The sequence below is a fragment of the Ipomoea triloba genome, chromosome 4, assembly GCF_003576645.1.
Source record: "Ipomoea triloba cultivar NCNSP0323 chromosome 4, ASM357664v1".
Taxonomy (NCBI): domain Eukaryota; kingdom Viridiplantae; phylum Streptophyta; class Magnoliopsida; order Solanales; family Convolvulaceae; genus Ipomoea; species Ipomoea triloba.
The window spans coordinates 19,097,871-19,118,501 of record NC_044919.1 but is presented as its reverse complement, the minus strand read 5'-3'; the positions used below and the strand labels follow the sequence as shown (position 1 = coordinate 19,118,501).

Genomic DNA, 20,631 nt, shown 5'->3' with positions numbered 1-20,631 from the left:
TTTACTAACTTGAAAATAAAGACTTAACAGAAAAAAATGAAAAAAACATGTTATTTTGACGCTTACCTGAGCTGTATTTGCTATGAAATATGTGAATACATAAACTGACTTTAAAAAAACAAATAAGTTGAACTTCGTTTCATTTTTTTCTTAAAAACTTTACATAACAATAAAATCATATTTGTAATACCACTATTCAAAACAGATTTACTCATGTTGGTGACTAAAAAAAAAAAGAATAGAAAAGATCAAAGTAAAAGCTTCGTTTTATATTCCTTAAAAAAAACTGAAATTCAATACTAAAAAAAGTGATGAATGCAAATCTCATCATATGCCAATAGTATTACACACTTATAAAATTGTGTGAATAAATAAATATTATATTTATTACATTGTTTAATCTTTCATTTCAAACACCTTATACACGTTATGCAAGTAAGAAAAACCTCCAGTTGTTAAAAAAAGAGCCAAGTTACAACATACCAAGTCTACAATCAAGTGTTTCATGTTGGTGACTAAAAAAAAGAATAGAAAAGATCAAAGCAAAAGCTTCGTTTTATATTTCTTAAAAAAAACCGAAATTCAATACTAAAACAAGGTATCAGAATGCAAATCTCATAATATGCCAATAGTATTACACACTTATGAGATGAGATGGGCCATTAATGGCTATTCACGGTAAAGAACAGTGTGTTTCCTTCATACGAATTACACTAAGTACAACTACTAAATAAAATAGCAACAGTTCATATTCATCCCAAGGCATCAGAACTGTAATATCATCATATGCCAAAAAACTTAAACAAAAATGTTAGTGAAATGTTTTAAAGAGAAATCAATACCTATACATATACAGTAAACAGATTTGGGTAAGATATGTATGCAATTCCCTATAAGCAGCACACATTTTACATTTCAATGTAAAATGAAAAGTCATTGCCTGTGTTGTAATAAATGATATATTCAACTAATCATTACTTTACTTAGTTTTTTAGCAAATAACATCAAGACAATTATATTTCTCATACACAACATCAAACTCAGAATAAATTGCACACGGTTCACCAATTTACCAGCAAAAAACATTATGAGGCAAATCTTCACTTCAACCACAATAGGCAACAAGAGAAAACAAACAGTTACTATTTGTTTTAGCTAACCATGCAAGAACAGATTTAAAAACCTAAATCTTAGTACAAACCATCAAATTAAACTCATCAAAGGAGTAGGTTAACTTAGCTGTTTCCAGGATCAGGGCCGATGTGCTAAAATCCATTCTTCATCACCAATTTCAACCTAAAACCAAACATGGCAAAACTATAAACGAACGATCTGTTACCCAGATCGGACCATTTTACCACATAACTGTACGTATAAGGGTAGAGGACGAGAGAAGAGCTGTCGTGAGAGAGAAGAACGCAGTCTAAGGATGGAAGACGAAGGGGCGGCCGGTAGTCTATCCGCAACGTTTATATATCACGTTTCTTTGGGTCGGGTTTTGGGTCAAATCTTTGGATATGAATTTGGGTCATATGTTATTGATTTATTTTGGTGGTAATTAGCTGTTTTTTACTTAGTTTGGGCCTTTTGTATTGTTTTATTTGTTTGACAAATGAATTTGAACATACCTTAATAACGAACACGTATTATAATCATTTTGTTGATTTTAATTACAATATCATTATGAACATATATTAACATAGTTTGAAACATTTTCATTATTCTTTTTTGTGTAGAAAATGTTGAAGTTGTTGGGTTAAGTAATTCTACAACTCATTTCTCACAACAAGGTCACTATAGTAAGTCTCAAAGAAGATTGGTGCCACATGGATCTCCTATAAATGATACACCAACGAGTAGCCTAACAAACGGTAAAGTAATTCATTTTGTTTCATTGATGCCTCTATTTTATTTTGTTTTTTTCTTTTATATATATAAAACTATATAATTGTGTACACTCATAATATGATAATTTTATTCTAACTTTCTGTATAAAATAACAAAATGAAGGTACTATTATAAGATCTTTGATTAGTCGTGAAAACGAGGACCCAAATGATTCCTGTTTTACAAAATTGGCGCTGGGCCGATTCTGTCAGCATTCTTCAACTCAACGTGAACCGAGTTTAAATGGTAAAGTTTTCCATGTCATTCAATAATACATTTTTTTCTTTCATTTGTTGCTGTTTTGAAAACGTCATACTCTGGTCTAATGAATTGTTATTACATTGTGTAGAATTTAACTCATGTGTAACACAATTAGACCGCCAACCTTTGAAGACCTTAACAAAAGGTATTTTCCTTAACAAGATTACATTCTACTTGAAGAAATTCTATAACCATTTTTAAGTATTTTTTTATTTATTTGTATTTCAATAGAACTTCTTATAACATTGTGTTGACAACTATATAAATGCATTGCAAATAGCTACAATTCCAACCAACAACATAAGAACATCATTGCCGCGATCTTTTAGCACAAATTCAAAGGTTCTGTGTAGAGATTTGCTTACATCATTTGAGAAAGAAGTTCAACATCAACCTAACCAAACATTGAGCCGACTAAACCATGGCATTATTTAATTCTTCTTACTTTAGTTCCCTTCATTTTTCTTTTTTATTAATTGCATTCAATTTTTTTAGCCGAGTATTTAGATTTTGGTGATGCAATTCACACTTGTGAACATTTCGGAGCGATGTTTTGGATGAAAGAAAGACAAAAAAAATGCGTAACGAGAGGTACTTCGAAGTTTTCTATTTGTTGCAGTAACGGTAAGATCACCTTACCATCAATGGTGATGCCCCCCAAAGGAATATTTGATTTGTTTTTTGGATCTACTAACAAATCAAAGTAATTCCTTAACAACATAAGGACGTACAACAACATGTTTTGCTTCACATCGATGGGAGGAAGAATTGATAAGAGTGTTAACTTAGGTGGTGGACCTCTTATTTTTCATATGAATGGACAAAACTTTAACTTGATGGGCAGTTTATTGCCAATGGAAGGGAAATCACCGCATTTTGCACAATTGTACATATATGACGCTCATAACGAGATTACCAATCGTTTAAATGTTGTTAGGTAATATTTTTATACTACCTCTAATTTATTGTTGATTAAGTATTTCCTTAATTATATTTGTTTTGACATGATGTTTTGTTAAAATGTAGGCCTGATGGTGAGAATAAGGATATTGATTCAGAAATAGTTAAGGATATCAAAAATGACTTGGATAAACATAATGTGTTAGTCAAGTCATTCCGTATGGCCAGAGATGAGTTTAAGAAGAATCCATGTGCGGAGGTCAAAATCAAGTTGCTTGGAAAGAGAAATAAGGATGCAAGGACATACAACTTACCTCAAGTTTCTGAAGTTGCTACGTTAGTTTTTGGAGACCTTGATACAAATATGGGTCAGCATGACATATTGGTAAAAACTAATGCTGGCACACTGCAAAGAATTACTGAGTTAAATCCATCCTACTTACCTCTACAATACCCGTTGCTTTTCCCATATGGTGAGGACGGGTATAGAAAAGACATACCATTCTCTATTATCAAATGTAATGGTAGTGGTGGTCGGCAAAGAATTAGTCCAAGAGAATATTTCTGTTACCATATTCAAACCAGGCTGACTGAAATATAAACTTTACTGGTCGCAAGGAGGTTATTTCAACAATTTCTGGTGGACAGTTACACAATGGTCGAGGCTGGAAGATTAATCTATGTTAGAACACACCAAAAGAATTTGAGGTGTGAAACTTATAATTGTTTGACTGATGCTTTGACTCGAGGAGAGGTTGACCCAAATGCACAAGGTAGAAGAATCATATTACCGTCAAGTTTTGTTGGGGGTGCTCGGTATATGATACAGAATTACCAAGATGCTATGGCAATTTGCAAGTGGATTGGTTACCCTAACTTTTTCATTACATTCACTTGCAATCTGAAGTAGCCTGAGGTAGAAAGATTTCTTAAAGACACAAATTGTAGAGCTGAAGATCGGCCAGACATTATTTGTAGAGTTTTCAAAATGAAGTTAGACAGTTTGATTGCTGATTGTCGGAAGAATAAGTTGTTTGGATCTGTAAATGGAGGTACATAGCATTTTGCTTATTCTTGGTAATTATAATTGCCCTCATCATTTTCCGACGTGTTTTTTGTGTTTATTATTGACAGTAATATATACCATTGAGTTTCAGAAGAGAGGTCTCCCTCATGCTCATATCTTATTGTGTCTTGAAAAGAGAAAGGAAGGTACAATCACGAGGAATTTGGACGCCATAATATCCGTTGAGATACTAGATAAGGAAATGGATACCAAATACTACACTACTGTAGAAGAGTTCATGATGCACAGACCTTGTGGAAAGGAAGGAATGAATTCGCCATGCATGTCTGGGAATGTTTGTACAAAGCATTTTCCCAATAAATTTGTTGAGACTTCAACCTTAGATGATGATGGATATCCTATCTACAGGCGTCGAGATACTAGTAGGATTGTAGTGAAGAACGGGATTCCTCTAGATAATAGATATGTTGTGCCGCACAACAGAGAGTTATTATTGAAGTATAGGGCCCACATCAATGTGGAGTGGTGCAATCAATCACGGTCGATTAAGTACTTTTTCAAATATATCAACAAAGGCCACGATCGGGTCACTGCAGAATTTTGCAAGTCAAACACAGACAAGGAGAATGGAAAAGTGGTGGATGAAATCAATATGTACTACGATTGTAGATACATTTCTCCGTGTGAAGCCGCATGGAGATTGTTTGGCTTTGACATTCAATTGAGAGCTCCCTCAGTTGAACGTTTAAGTTTCCACCTTCCTGGGCAACAAAGTGTCATATTTGCAGATGATGATCCTGTTGAGAATGTTATAAATATGCCAACTATTGCACACATTGGTAGAACCACAATGGGGGCAGCTGCCCCCACTCCCCCACCCTATATAATGTATATATATTAAATTTACTAACAATTAAACAAAGGTTAAGCTGGTTTAACTGGTAAAGCCATAATATATTGTGAATTAGGCATGGTTTGAACCCCTTCAGCACCTAGTTTAGCTTTCAATTGTATTTTTTTATTTGTGGGATTTGTGGCTTTTTTTAATATATATATATATATATATATATATATTATATTATATTATATTAAGCTTTCAATTGTATTTTTTATCAAATTAATTATGTTTTGTATTTTGTTTTAAATATTGTTTATCTTGATGTATTTTGATTTTTCATCACTAGTCAACAATATTTATGACTGGTATCTAAGTTTTTTATTTTTTATTTTTAAAAATATCTCGTTAATTTTAATCTTCGCCCCCACCGGAGAAATTTTCTGGCTCCGCCACTGATTGCACATAGTATGTTCATGGAATGGTTTGAAGCTAATAAAACCTACCCAGAAGCAAGAGCATTGACTTATGCTGAAATGCCTACTAGATTTGTGTGGAAGATAGATATTAGGAAATGGACTCCAAGGAAAAGAGGATTTGCAATCGGTAGGGTTTTTTATGTTCCACCTGGTACCGGAGACATATATTACCTTAGATGCTTATTGAATAAGGTGCGGGGACCCATTAGTTTTTCAGATTTAATGAAAGTAGATGGTGTGCAGTTTGGTTCCTTCAAAGATGCATGTTATGCCCGAGGGTTAATAGATGACGACAAAGAATATGCGGACGCTATTCAAGAAGCCAGTGACTGGGCAACAGGAAGTCATTTGAGAAGATTGTTTGTAACTTTGTTAATGTCAAACTCCATTGCAAGACCTGATGTGGTTTGGGATGCTGTGTGGCACTTGCTCTCTGAGGACGCTCAATTCCACGTGCGTAAAAATTTGAACATGCCAGGTATTACTTTGCGTTTAAGATACTTTGTTTACAATACTGTATATACCTTCACTTTTAGGCGAGATATGTTTTGTAATATTATATTTCATTGCATATGCAGAGTTATTGTTGAGTGAGGAACAACAACAAAATTTTACTTTATTGGAATTAGAAAGATTGCTATCCCCCTTGGGGAAAAGTTTGAAAGATTTTCCTAATATGCCATTGGCGAATGAAGAATGTTACAACTTGGCAGCAAATAAGTTCATACAGGAGGAGTTATGTTACAATCATGATGCTCAGAAGGTAGAGAATGAAGTTTTGGTTAGCCAACTTACTGAAGAACAAATGACAATATACAATGAGGTCCTTCAAAATGTTGACAACAACACTAGGGGTTTATTCTTCGTATATGGCTATGGTGGAACAGGAAAGACCTTTTTATGGAGAGCATTGCCTTCCTATTTAAGGTCCAAAGGAGATATATTTCTAAATGTGGCATCAAGCGGCATTGCCTCACTTTTATTGCCGGGTTGGAGGACTGCTCATTCAAGGTTTGCTATACCCATCTCTATTAATGAAGATTCAACCTTCAACATTAGTCAATGAAGCCCTTTGGCGGAACTTATTGTTTATTGCAAATTGATTATATGGGATGAGGCTCCTATGATGCATAAGTACTGTTTTGAGGCTTTAGACAAGACAATGAGAGATTTGTTAAGATTCAAAAATGAAAACAGTTACGACATGCCGTTTGGGGGAAAAATAGTTGTTCTTGGTGGAGATTTCAGGCAAATCCTACCAGTTATTCCAAAGGGCACAAGACAAGATATAGTTGGGGCAACAATCAACTCTTCGTATTTATGGAGGTACTGCAAAGTTTTTAGGCTGACAAAACATCTACGTCTTACAGCAATTCAAGCAGCTGAAGAACGACAACAAACTGACAAATTTGCAAAGTGGATTGCTGATATTGGTGACGGAGTAAGTTCTGAATGAACTAATGAAGAAGATGATCTTATTATTCCTAACCACATATTGTTGCAGTATACTGATGATCCTATTGCTGCAATTGTTGAAAACACATTTCCTAATTATGAAACTGCATGCACTGACTCTCAATTCCTACTTAGCCGTGCAATTTTGGCTCCAACTTTGGATGTGGTAGATAACATCAACGATTATATGAATGAAATGAACAAGGGAGATTCCAAAACATATGTCAGTTGTGATACAGTGGGTAAAGCATATGATTCAGGAGATACGCTGGGAGATTTGCATACACCTGAGTTCCTCAATGGCTTACGGTGTTCTGGAATACAGATCAATCCCGAAACCAAATTCCAAGCTACCTATGATAATCAATCCTTTGGCTTAACTTTGGCATGCACCCCTTTCTTTTACCTTTTGTATTTTCTATCTTATTTTACCTTTAAAACATTTACCCAACCAACCATGAACCAACCTTCTCCTTATGATTCTTGTAACTCTTACCTATCAACCTCTTAAATGCCAACATAAATTCGGTTCCCATTCGCCATCCTTGAGAGACACGACACTCGGGGAGTCTTGACTCTTCGTTTTATCCACTTCACATTCACCTCACCACAATACATACAACATCAAAATGGCGCCGTTGCTGGGGATGGCAAACGGTTCTTGAGTTTTGTTGACATTTTTGAAGTAGATTTGTAAGAGTTCTTGAATTGTTTTCTTTTTGTTTATATTGTTTTCTTATTTTTGTTACTTGCTTGAAGAAGTGAGCTTATATTGCATCGTATATCTTGTGGTCACTTGCAACTACTTTTAGTTGCAAATATTTGTTGTTGGCTAAGCTTTGTGCAGGAAATTTTGTTGAAAATCAATTGTAAGCTTGCCAATGTGTGCTCAAATGAATCCCCATGATTACCCACATCATGGAGGACAATCCTATAGAAATCCTCAACCCTAACCATATCCTTATTACCCCCATCCCACCTATACTAATCCTCCACCAACATATCATTACCCACCTCCATACCCTTACCCATTTCCACATCACCATTTACCACCTCCATATCACTATCCATTTCATACATACAATCATTATCCACACCCATACGAAACACCACTTCCACCTTTCCAAGAAAATTACCCTCCACAATACCCCAATTTTCAAGAAATTGACTCGTTAAGCTCCAAAGAAATATCCCAAAATATAGAGAGTAAGCTTGCACAAATGATGAGAACAATCGACCCAAGCTATACTCCCGAGTCAAATTCATTCCCTACTTCCCACCTAAACACCCACTACCCACCTCCATCACAAATTCATCTACAAAACAATACTACCCATTTCTTTGAAACACCACCCTCATTCCCAAATTTTACCCATACCAATCCTTGTGATTATATCCCACCGGCCACGGACGAAATCAAAATTCTAAAAGAAAAAATAGAAGCATTCACGAAGATGGCCAAGGAGGATACGGCTAAACTAAAAGCCGAAATCAAGAGCGAACTAAAAGACTATCTCGCTACCCTCCGGGAGGAAGGACTTCCATTAGAAGAGGTTGAAACGAAGATGTTATCTATGATGGAGGAGCTCATGAAAATGAATGAGTCCCGAGCTAACTCCACCATCATAGATGACATTCCCACTTTGGAAGCCAATCCGAGGATTGTACAAGAGGTTGAAAAAGAAAATGCTAAGGAAGAGGAGAGTTTCGAAGGAGTAGAGGATTGTTATGCTCCGGTGCTTGAAGAAGTTCCAATTTTCAAATTGGAAAATCAAAAGGAGGTATAGATGGAGAGTGAGGATGATGACATTGAGACGGTGTGGGAAGATGAAGAGCCAACATGTGCTAAAATTCCTAATCTTTCTTGTGCTAATATTTTTGAAAATCCTTGTTCTCTTGTTGAAAACACCCTTGACACTTGTTTGGATGACTCCCTTTGCATTAATATTTCCACTACATGTGATTATGATTGCTTTAAATTTCGGAAGGATGATTCCATGGAGAATTTTGATATATTGATTAATGATTGTAAGGATTCTATCTTGTTTGCTAATGATTATGATTGCTTTAACTTTTTGGAAGATGAATCCTTTGTCTTTGGTGAAAATGAATTGATGAGTGAGGGGGATGATGCTTCGTTCTACTCTTGTGAGAGTGAGAGTAATTTTTCGGAAGATGAGAGAAAGGAGTGTGAGGAAGGGATGATAGAAAATGATGAGATTTTCTCGTTTGATCTTATGGAAAAAGTTGAGTGGAGAGACTTGACTACATTCGAAAATGAAAATGGGAGTGAGGAGATATGGTATGAAGAGAGCGCTAAAAATGAAAAGATCTTTAGGGAAGAGAGGATGAGGAAAAGGAAGTAAACACCATCTTAGAAGAGTTAAGGAGGGTGTTTGAGGCTAAAATTTCTCCAATCTTGCATGTTATTCTTCCTTTATTTTTGTGGGAGTTCAAGGATGTTTCCCATCTTGGGACATTCCTTGAAGCTAAGGTTTACGGGACGCTTGGTAAGGTCCCAAAATCAGTGTGCTTCGAGGGATAGAGCACACCACGTCTAGCCAGGAGACGTTAAACCATGGCGCACTTGGGAGGCAATCCCAACGTTATCCTTAGATTAGAACTTTATTTCTTGTTTATTTTTTCTTTCTCTTCGTTTATTAGCAATTTTTCTTTTTAGAATAGCCTTGCTTGAGCTAACAATGCAGGTGATTTTGGTGCTAAGCCATGACAAATGAGCTAAACTGGATCAAACATGGAAGGCAAAAGCCAGGAGACGAAGAAAGTGATCAGCACTGCTGGCCACGCCTGCTCACACGCGTGGAGCCAGGCGTGGAATCTTTCCAGAGCCGCTCCACGAGGACCACCACGCGTGCAGGTCCTGGACAGATTCTCGTGCATTATTTTCTTTTCATCCAATTTTTATAGTCTCCAAGGTCTGGCTGTGCAAAAATCATCTCCTATCTTGATTTATATATCTTTCTTATTGCTTTTGTTTTAGTTACTTACCTTGTTTTAGGATTTATGTTTTCATTATGAATAAAAGAACTTCCGCCAGGCCATTGCACGTCAATTGGTTGTCTTCTTGTGCTAACATTGTTTCATGTAGCTTGGAGAACAAAGGCAAAAGAGATGTTAGAAGCTTAAAGTGTGGAAATGAAGGGATGCTTACTTGGTTGTAAACCTCTTATCCCTTTTACCTTTTCATGCCTCGTTTTTCAATTCTAAAGTTTGGAAATTTAATTGTTATACGTGTTCCTTGCACACTTGATAAACACATGCTATTTTGCACACACATAATGTTATATTGTTGATACCCCACACCCTCAGAAACACTTCTAAAGTGTGGAAAGGGTTTGATTGATTTTGAATAGCTGTGCTCCTTTGTTCCACTTGATCCTCAAGGAAACATCAAGGACGATGTTTGTTTTAAAGTGTGGAAATGATGCACCTTGTGCTTATAATGTCTTGATTGCTTGATTGATTTATTGGTCTTGTCTCATGGGTGTGTTTTATCTTTGGAGAGTGTGTCGTTGTTCACATTATCTATGGAGAATGTTAATCATATGCCAAAAATAAAATTTTTTTTCTCTCTTTGAATATCCATGGGAAGTATCCCATCTTTGACCAAATGAGCTTTAAATTCTTGAATGCTTGCATGATATTCACCTCTTATTTTTCTTAGACCTTAGTCAATGATCTCTTGAAGTGGGAGTGTATACCCCTTAATTTTAGAAAGATAAGTGAAAGCGAAGACCGGAATTGAACTAATTTTGGTAGGGCATGGGGCAAAAGGTGAGCCTAATAGTGAGCTTAGAGTGAAAAATCCCTTAATCCCAAGAAAAAGGCATGAGGGGTTGTATGGAGAAACAGTAGAAAAGGCAAAAGGCCAATCCTAGAGATAAAAATTGAGGAAAGCCATCTCGCTAGGTTGTGTTCAACCATAGTCTTCATAAAAAGCAAAAGCTATACCTGTAGTCGGTTGTCCACATAAAATGCTCCTAGGAGATGAGAAAATAGAGCGGAGGTGAGCCGCTTCGCTAGGATTCGGACACCCATTGCACTGTCTTCGAAAAAGGATGGAGATCCATGTGAAGTCGGGTCGCTCGATGATGTTATCCTAGGAAGTGAGAAGAAAGAGTGACCGCCCAAGCCATTGGCGGTGAGCGGTCCATGTCCCTACCCTCACTTATTTTACGCGTTGGGCTTTGGCGTTTAGTCGAAAAGTGGTTGGTTGAGGTGTGCACATCGTTCCCACTAGGGGGCTCGGCTTGAAGGCCTTTGTAAAATTTGAGGTGAATCTAATTTGGATTGCATGCTTAGTTGAATGAAGGGTGTGTGCGTTGCATTGTCCAAACGAGACCATAGGGGTTTTGCTTCGTTTGTATATTCTTAGAGTGTATGGCATGTGGTTACCATTCTGTGTAGATAATGTGCGGAATTTCACCCACTCCATTGTTACACCCTAGAGTTGATAGACCGATTAATTGATTGAGAACACAACTACCTTTGGCACTTAAATGATTAGTGTTTAATTGTGAATTGCTTGAGGACAAGCAAAGTTAAAGTGTGGAAAATTTGATAAGTGCCAAAAGTAGCCATATTTTAGGGGTCATTTAGGTGTAAAATATGCTATAATAGATGTCCATTAGGCCTAGAAACATGCTAAAATAGGGTAATTTCATTGCATATAGGTCTAGGGACTAATCTTGTGTGTTTTTATATAATTTGCACAATTCATGCACTTCGCAGGGCATTGTGGCGACACTTTAGTAAAACGGACGTAACCGGAGCTAGGAATGTCCGAATGAGGCGAGGCATGTGGCTATGGAACCGTATCGACGAGAGATACAACATAGAAGAAGACATAAAAATCAAACTTCACCACGCACGCTCACACGCGTGTGAGCGGCGTGGTTGCTTACTGGTTCGCTCCCACGCACGCTCACACGCGTGTGAGCCGCGTGGACGCGACACAGCGCGAAAATTATTAGGGCGAAATTTTGGGGGCTATATATATGCCCTTTATAGGTCTTTTAGATCAGTTTTCAGCAGCCCCCAATAGCTTTAGATCTGATTTCCCTTTCCAAATTCTTCCCCTTTGGGGAAGAAAACATTCCTCCTTAGAATAGATTTAGCTTAGTATTTGAAGATGAAGATTATGTAGATTCAAGCTTCTTTAGGTATAATTTCTCTTCTATTAATATAAAGTTTACTCTTTTATATTCTTGCATTGTTTATATTGCTTCTATTTATGTTTATTATGGTAGAGTAGAGTAGTTGAGTGTGTGTGCCCTTGTTGATCTATGGATTGATGCTTATAATTTGATATTATGATCTTGGTATTGTGGGAGTATGATTGATGATTTGTATAGATGATGTTGTTCAATCTTTGCTTCTATTTCCAGCCGGGATAGGTAGTAAACCGAGTGGAAGTGAGAGAGTGCGCGATAGCGGCTTCTCACGAGCCCAACTCATCTATATCTCCGCTCTTAATCCGAAAGGATGAGATCCGAGAGGAGTGGTAGGCAAGGTGTTCGATAAAATGCCTCAACCGAATGAGGATTGAGAGTTTGAGTGTGACGCCACTCAATACAAAGACCGTGACTCCCTAGATCAATCCCGAAACCCAATTCCAAGCTACCTACGATAATTAATCCTTTGGCTTAACTTTGACATGCACCCCTTCCCTTTTACCTTTTGTATTTTCTATCCCCTTTTTCCTTTAAAACCTTTACCCAACCAACCATGAACAAACCTTCTCCCTATGATTCTTGTAACTCTTACCTCTCAACCTCATAAATGCCAACATAAATTCGGTTCCCATTTGCCATCCTTGAGAGACACGACACTCGGGGAGTTTAACTCTTCGTTTTAACACCTTCACCTTCACTCCCACTATATACACAACATCAAAATAACAAGGGCACACACACCCAAACTACTCTACTCTAACATAATAAACTTAAATAGAAACAAGGAAAACAAAGCAATAAAGTAAAGATTCAAACTTTATATTAAAGGAAGAGAAATTATACCTAAAGAAGCTTGAATCTACATAATCTTCATCTTCAAATCCTAAGCTAAATCTATTCTAAGGAGGAATGTTTTCTTCCCCAAATGGGAAGAATTTGGAAAGGGAAATCAGATCTAAAGCTATTGGGGGCTGCTGAAAACTGATCTAAAAGACCTATAAAGGACATATATATAGCCCCCGAAATTTTGCCCTAATAATTTCCGCGCTGTGTCGCGTCCACGCGGCTCACACGCGTGTGAGCGTGCGTGGGAGCGAACCAGTAAGCAACCACGCCGCTCACACGCGTGTGAGCATGCGTGGTGAAGTTTGCTTCTTCTGTCTTCTTCTATGTTGTAGCTCTCGTCGATACGGTTCCATAGCCACCTGCCTTGCCTCATTCGGACATTCCTAGCTCCGGTTATGTCCGTTTTACTGAAGTGTCGCCGGAATGCCCTGCGAAGTGCAAGAATTGTGCAAATTATATAAAAACACACAAGATTAGTCCCTAGACCTATATGCAATGAAATTACCCTATTTTAGCATGTTTCTAGGCCTAATGGACATCTATTATAGCATATTTTACACCTAAATGACCCCTAAAATATGGCTACTTTTGGCACTTATCAAATACCAAACCATTCTTTCACTATTAAAGTTGGATCACCTGTCATGCTTTTGAGAAATATTGATCACTCATTGGGACTCTGCAACGGTACTAGGTTAATTGTTACAAGGTTAGCTGATCACGTTTTGGAGACTAAAATCATATCTGGAGCGCATGAAGGAACAAAAGTTCTTATTCCTAGGATGTCGTTAACACCTTCTGACACAAGATTGCCATTGAAGTTCCAAAGAAAGCAGTTTCCATTGATGCTATCATATGTCATGACAATCAATAAAAGTCAAGGTCAAACACTTTCACATGTGGGTTTGTTATTTAGAAAGCCCGTTTTTAATCATGGCCAATTGTATGTAGCAATCTCAAGGGTCAGTAATCCTATGGGATTAAAAATTTTGATTTGTGGGGAAAATCGTCAAACTGTAACTACAACTAAAAATGTTGTTTACAAAGAAGTTTTCAATAATGTGTAATAATATTCATCTTCATTGTGTTTCTCATTATTTCATTCAATTTCTCTTCTACTAATAGCTTAACACTATTTATAATATCAACTATACATTTCTTGGCCGTGCATCTCACGGGTGAAATTACTAGTTAATTGAGTAAACTAATTCTTTCTTCTTCACTTAATTTTAAATATTTTTTTTATAATTTTAAAATTCATTTTTATTTAAAAAGTATTTTTATGTATTTTCTAATTATATAAAGAGTTAATTCCAGAAATAGTTCTTCGACTATTGACTTTTACCAATTTTTGTCCTTGACTTTTAATTTGACCAAAGTTACGTTGGTCCCTTAACTATTGATTTTGTTCCAATTTTAATCTTTTTTTTAACACTATTAATTAGGTGTTAAAATTGGGGAAAAAAAATATAAAATCAAATATTTTAAGGTTTCTTATTCAATTTGCTTCCCTAGCTTCCTCCATCGCAGGATTATATAAGCAAATAAAAAGAGAAGGAAAATTAACGTTAAACTAAATGTCTGAATAATGTTGATAAGGCATTTGATAAAAGTTATCTGCATATACATCTAACTCATTATACACAAATTATGGCAAATGGACCCATTTGGCTCCAATAATAAAGACTACTGCAAATAATGAAATATATAATGAATTCCATTTGCTCCAATAAATAATGAATTGAACAAAGATGAATATTCAACCCTCAAATATTCTGACCAAACCACTTTTAAACATTCAAATACTAGTTTATACTTAAAATATAATTAATCTTGTGATGGAGGATGAGAAACGAGTGAGAGAAGAATTAAATGCTAAAATATTTAGTTTTACATTTTTGCCCTTAATTTTAATACCTATTTAACAGAAGGACTAAAATTGAAATAAAATTAATAGTTAAAGGACCAAAATTGGAACAAAATTAAAAGTTGAAGGATCAACTTTGGTCAAATTAAAAGTCGAGGATAAATATTGGTAAAAGTCAATAGTCGAAGGACCATTTCTGAAATTAACTCTATATATATAAATTCTATACACTAATACTAAACTAATACTATACATGCTCTATTTTATGTGTCTTTTTATTTTTTTATTTATATGGAAGGGGGTCACCCACTAAAAGATCATACAAAAGTCAGTCACTATACAAACAACGCCAAAGCGGTAAACCAAATCGATCATCCTCAAGTATCCTAAGATTCCTACCGGTGGGAGTGAAGAACGTGCAAGTCTCTGGAAAGGCCATTTGACATCTTCGCTAAGTAGTCAGCCACATGATTTTGTTCGCGCCTTATTGTCTTCAACTGCCACATCTCAAGGTTGTGGAGTTCTCTTTTGCAGGCATGTAGGATTATTCTGGGCAATTGAGGTTGGCGGATTATTGCTTTGTAATTAGTCAACCAGGTCCTTTGCATCACATTCGAACTGAACCTTGTTGAAACCCAATGATACAACTAGCTGGATGACCAAAAAAAAAAACGAAAGAAGACGCGCTAAGAGCGTAGGTGTAGGGGCACCACTTGGCCATCCTGGCCAACAAGATACTGGTCTTCATCCATGGCTTCATTTATTTGGTCTGTTCTCATGGTGGAGTTGCGATCAGTGTCCGGGGGTGCTTCTTTGAACACTGTTGCAAGACAATTTGTTATGGGAGGATTGAGACCACCCTCATTATGGTAGACCACCATTGTTGATATGGTTTTTCCTCTAGTCGAGCCTCTGACGACTGTGTGTTGGGGCTCCGCCGCAGCGCGGTTGGGGATGCCACCCCTTCCGCCACGCCCTCTGTAGCCTCCACGATTAGCTTGCTGGACTTGTCCATGGGCAACAGGCTGAGGGAGAGCTCTTTGCGTGACGTACGGTGACCTCTGCTCCGGGCGAGTCCGGTCATTTGGAATATTCGTTCTGATTCTAGGCAGTAGGTCTGTACGCTGTTGCATTGGTAAGGATTGGTCAGGTACGTCCTGATCTTGAGCCATTTCATTAAGGTCAAGATCTTGTAAGGGGGCGAATCTTGACTGAGTTTCAACTCCTTCAAACCCATGTTCTCTAGTTCCTGGTTGTTCCGGCCGTCTTCCCCAAGCCACACCTCTGTTAGCTTGGCTAGAAGTTCTAGGGCATCCTCTTCTATTCGATCTGGACACTAACATCCAAGAACCGTATTTCCTTGGGTCGTTCTGCTTTAGTCCGGAGTCATCCACCTTAGTGTTGGTTCTCGTTTCCTCGCGTGCTGCTGAAATATCATTCCCATTCTCGTTTTTCCCGCATTGCTCATGTCGATGACCATATGTTCCACAGTTGAAGCATACAAGATGGATTCCCTCGTACTCGATTGGCCATTCTTTTTCATTCAGGACAAATCTTGACAGTAATGGCTTCGAAATATCAAGTTCGATTCAAATTCTTGCGAATTTTCCTTTGGAGATGAGGCTAGTTGTGTTATCAATCTTTACCGGATGCCCGATGTCTTTCCTGATCTTCATGAGGAAATCTTCCTCAAAGTATTCTACTTGTAAGGATGGAAAGCGCACCCATACTAGTAGCTTTGTGGTCTTGTTGTTTCTTGTGTTGAAATTGGGCTCCCATTCTTGCACCACAAGATAGTGATCTAATATCTTCCATGGCCCCTCGTACTTTGCGAATTCATAGTCTCTCAGCGATTCGAACTTGGCAATGAAGTATCCATGATTAAACTCGATCAGATCAAACACCGCTTCCGGCTTCCACATTCGCTAAAGTCTTTGCAACAAGTATGAATATCCCACTGTTCTGCCCAAGACTTTAATAATAAGGGACCTACGCCAGGGTCTTTGTAGCCTTTCCTTTTCTTCTTTGGTGACCAAAATTATGGGATATTTTGAACGCGCATTGTCCATATCCATGGTGTCATCATCAGAGACTTCCTTGTTCTCCTGGAGATCACCGTTATTCCTCTGTGTCCAAGCCTGGCTCGGAGTCGCCGCAGGGGTTGTCCAGTTATTTGAATCCGGGGTCGCTACTCCCGCCATGGATGGAGAATCTTGCATGCTTTCCTCAAGGGCAATGCCGTCCGTTGCCGTCCTCTGATCCCTGAGTCGCTTCGTTTTTTTCGTACTCCGCTCTAGTAGGTCTTGATCTTCCTGCGACCGTTAGGTCGCCGCCGGTGAGGCGTGCTCAGAGAGCGAATCCGTTACGTACTGCATGGCCTAACATAGCAATTGAATGAATAATATATATTTTATGTGTCTGATTCTATTAATGATATTTGATTGATGTTATTTTCTCATCAATTTTTCATAATATTAAGTTAGTATTAGTATGCCCGCACGGGCATCTAAGTTGGTTTATGGGTGATAGATTGCAATCATGTTTAGTATTAGTAAATAAAATTTATATATTTAGAAACTACATTGAGAATACTTATAAACACAAAACATTATATTTAAAATTAATAAGAAGATTAAAAAAAAAAAAGAAAAAGAGTTGGTTAGACTAATGAATGTAAACAAGATTGGTAAAATGAGACATAGGAAGTAAACTTTAAAAAAAAAAATTATACTCTCTCCGTTATATTTTATATCTAGCTCTATTAATGTACAACCTTAACGCCAAAGACCGTGTGGTCTAATAGTGCCCGGTTGCACCCTCACATGGGAGAGGATAGGTTTGAGCCTTAGTGGATGTGATATTGACTCTTTGTGCTTCATTTGGTTGAGAAACTAGCTATGAACATATATTACATTGTTATTATTAGTATATAAAATTTAAATATTTAAAAGTAGTATTAAATAAAAAAAATTTAAAGTTAAAATTTATAACCACACATTGCAAAAACTAAATGAAAAAAATTATTGATTTTATTAATAAAATAGTCCGTAATAAACAAGATAAATAAAATAGATATATATGGAGTAACTAAATTTGGCCAAATATGCTTAATATAAAAGTCAAATATAAATAAAATAGATGAGACATATTATATTGAATGAAACGGAGAAGGCATTCTCACCAAAAAACAAAAAACAAAAAAAAAAAAAAAACCGGAGAAGGCATTATATTGTTGCCTAATAAACGCAGAATATAATAACTAATATTACTGGATAAATGAAATATAATGAAATCAAGGTTGATTGATGTCGTGACATTTATCGAATGAAATGCCTTCATAGTTGATATTCTTTTAATATTACACCGTATTATTTTACGGAGATTTAAAAGATAAAAACCGCTTCAATTATTTTGACAAGTAGGGGTTTAGGCATGATCAGCAGATTCCCGATTCACAAGGTTTTGATGAGCAACGTTGGAATTCAATCATGTAATTGACTCCATTAGTTAAACATGATTGTATGAATTGAAATAATATACCTTATTTGTTAGAATAATCTACATCATATGTTATAAAAATGTATATTATGTATTAGAATAATATACTTTATGTATTGAATAATGTACATTATGAGTTAGAATAATAAAACTTCTGAGATAAGATAATTCATATTATGTGTTCGAATAATATACTTTATGTGTTAAAATAATACATATTATGAGTTATAAAAATATATATTAGATTGTAGTCCACATAGCTGTGTTGAGCATGATCCACGTAATAACAATTGATTGTACGCAGACCAACAATTTTTGGTGTTCATCATTGGCTATAGCTTAAATTTCGTTTTCTTTACGTTTTTTTTTTTCTTGTGCTTTTTTGTCTAATTAAATTTTCTCATATGATCAATTATCATGTTTGTGCTGGATAAAATTTTACCCCACAATTTTTTTTCTTTCTTTATCATCTGACAACAATAAAATATATTTAATTATTAGAATATATATATATATATATATATATATATATATATATATATATATAGGACTGCGTTCAAATGAGAACGCACCACCCAGGAGAGAACTGAGAACCAATCGCCGCGCGCCACGTGTCAAGATGTAGTTGCACCTAAGGTTATAACTAGGTGCACTTAGGTGCATGAATGTTAACAAGGTAAATTACTTGCATTTGTACGTTAAAATAGGTGAAGAAGTGCATGTAAAATGTATTACATGTACAAGTAAAATGTACATTGAGCATCAATACTAAATGCACCTAACGTTATAACTAGTTGCACCTAATGGTATAATTAGTTGTACCTTACTCCTAGGTGCACGAATGTTAACAAGATAAATTACTTGCACTTGTAAGTGAAAATAAGTACACTTGTAAGTGATTTTACTAGCACTTTTTACTTGCAAATGTGCACCAACTACTTGCACTTATAACACATTTACTTGCAGATAGTCATTTTTAATATATAAAAAATGCGTCCGGAAATACCCAGTTCTGGACGCAGATGGTTAACTATCTGCGTCCGGGCAACACTCGACGCAGATAGTCTTGGCTAACTGCGTCTATGGTATATGCGTCTGGAGTACTCCAGACGCAAATTGTCCTAAATTCCATACGCAAATGCACTATTTTGTACTAGTGTTGCACCAAAGTTTAAGATATTTACGAAAATGCCACCGCGTCGTTTTTTTAAAATTACATTTGATTCGTTGATCTGGACATGTGGACGGCTATGGATCGTTCTTATTTCTCTTCTGGGCACCCGTTCTCATTAGAGCGCGCCCCTATATTTATATATATATATATAGAGAGAGAGTATATGAAAAATGAGTTACTAGGTGTTGATATTTTTTTAAAAGTTTTTGAATAATGAAATTTGAAAGTGATCTGATTGTCTAGTTCAAAAAAGTTAATTTAGACAAAGTATTAAGGACCATGGCTATGTTTGGCAAACCTAGCTGAAAAGGTAGCTGAAAGCTGAAAAGTAGCTGAAAACTGAAAAGCTATAAGCTCGAAGCTGAAATATGAAGAGCTGTTATGCTTAAAAGTGTTTGGTAAATTTAGCTTTTTGATAAGCTGAGAAATGTAAAAAGACTAAAAATAACATCTTCATACAATTTAAATAATTTTAAATTTAAATAGGTTTGTTTATATATTAAAATATAAAATAATGAAATCAATATATTTAAATAAAATATAAAGTAAGAACATATATTTGAAAATATATAAAGTAAAAAAAAATATTTATAATTCATAAGATTAGTCCATACAAAAATTAATGTTCAAACATAAATATCAAACTGAAATTACGACCAAACATAATGAAAAAGAAAATGTCAAAAGGGTTTTAATTGAGAGGGGTAAAGGATGTCATTTATTTAAAATAATAAGGATAAAGATGGAAAAAAGTTAAAAAGCTACTAGCTTATTTTGAAAAGCTACCACAAGTAGCGTTTCAAAATAAGCTCTTATTTTAAGCTACTAGCTTATTTTGAGAACATTACCAAACAGAGCTTATAACTTATTAGTAGCTTAAAATAAGCTATAAGCTCATAAATAAGCTCTGCCAAACAGAGCCCATGTATGTTAACATTATTGGGATGTAATTCGAATTAATTCAGATTTACTGTATTATAGAAGACGATTAAATTCATCGAAAGACTAATATTTGTACTTATTGAATGGTGACATATCTTGATTGCTGTCATCGTAGATTACATTTCTATTTTGGAACTCTCCTTAATGATTTACAACCCAACTTTACTTTTATAGGTGTCGTGGACATGACACAACCAAAATTTGTATAGCTTCGTCTAAATTTAGTATCTCATTGTACTAAAAAATTACAGCTCATTTTAATTTT

At 35.9% G+C, this 20,631-nt stretch overlaps 3 protein-coding genes across 3 annotated transcripts; 2 read left to right on the top strand and 1 right to left on the bottom strand.

The window, feature by feature from the left end:
* The first annotated feature begins 3,268 nt into the window (after positions 1-3,268).
* Positions 3,269-6,455, top strand: LOC116015936. The gene is made up of 6 exons (XM_031256103.1): positions 3,269-3,531; positions 3,697-3,895; positions 3,959-4,100; positions 4,183-4,914; positions 5,403-5,867; positions 5,968-6,455. Exons 1-6 carry the CDS (start codon positions 3,269-3,271, stop codon positions 6,453-6,455), a joined length of 2,289 nt encoding a protein of 762 aa, XP_031111963.1.
* A 138-nt stretch (positions 6,456-6,593) lies between these two features.
* Positions 6,594-15,341, top strand: LOC116015935. Its single transcript, XM_031256102.1, has 3 exons — positions 6,594-6,830; positions 6,894-7,153; positions 15,287-15,341. Exons 1-3 carry the CDS (start codon positions 6,594-6,596, stop codon positions 15,339-15,341), a joined length of 552 nt encoding a protein of 183 aa, XP_031111962.1.
* Positions 15,342-15,438: 97 nt separating this feature from the next.
* LOC116015934 lies at positions 15,439-16,674 on the bottom strand. Its single transcript, XM_031256101.1, has 2 exons — positions 16,399-16,674; positions 15,439-16,320 (listed from the first exon to the last, which is right to left on the bottom strand). Exons 1-2 carry the CDS (start codon positions 16,672-16,674, stop codon positions 15,439-15,441), a joined length of 1,158 nt encoding a protein of 385 aa, XP_031111961.1.
* Positions 16,675-20,631: the final 3,957 nt, after the last annotated feature.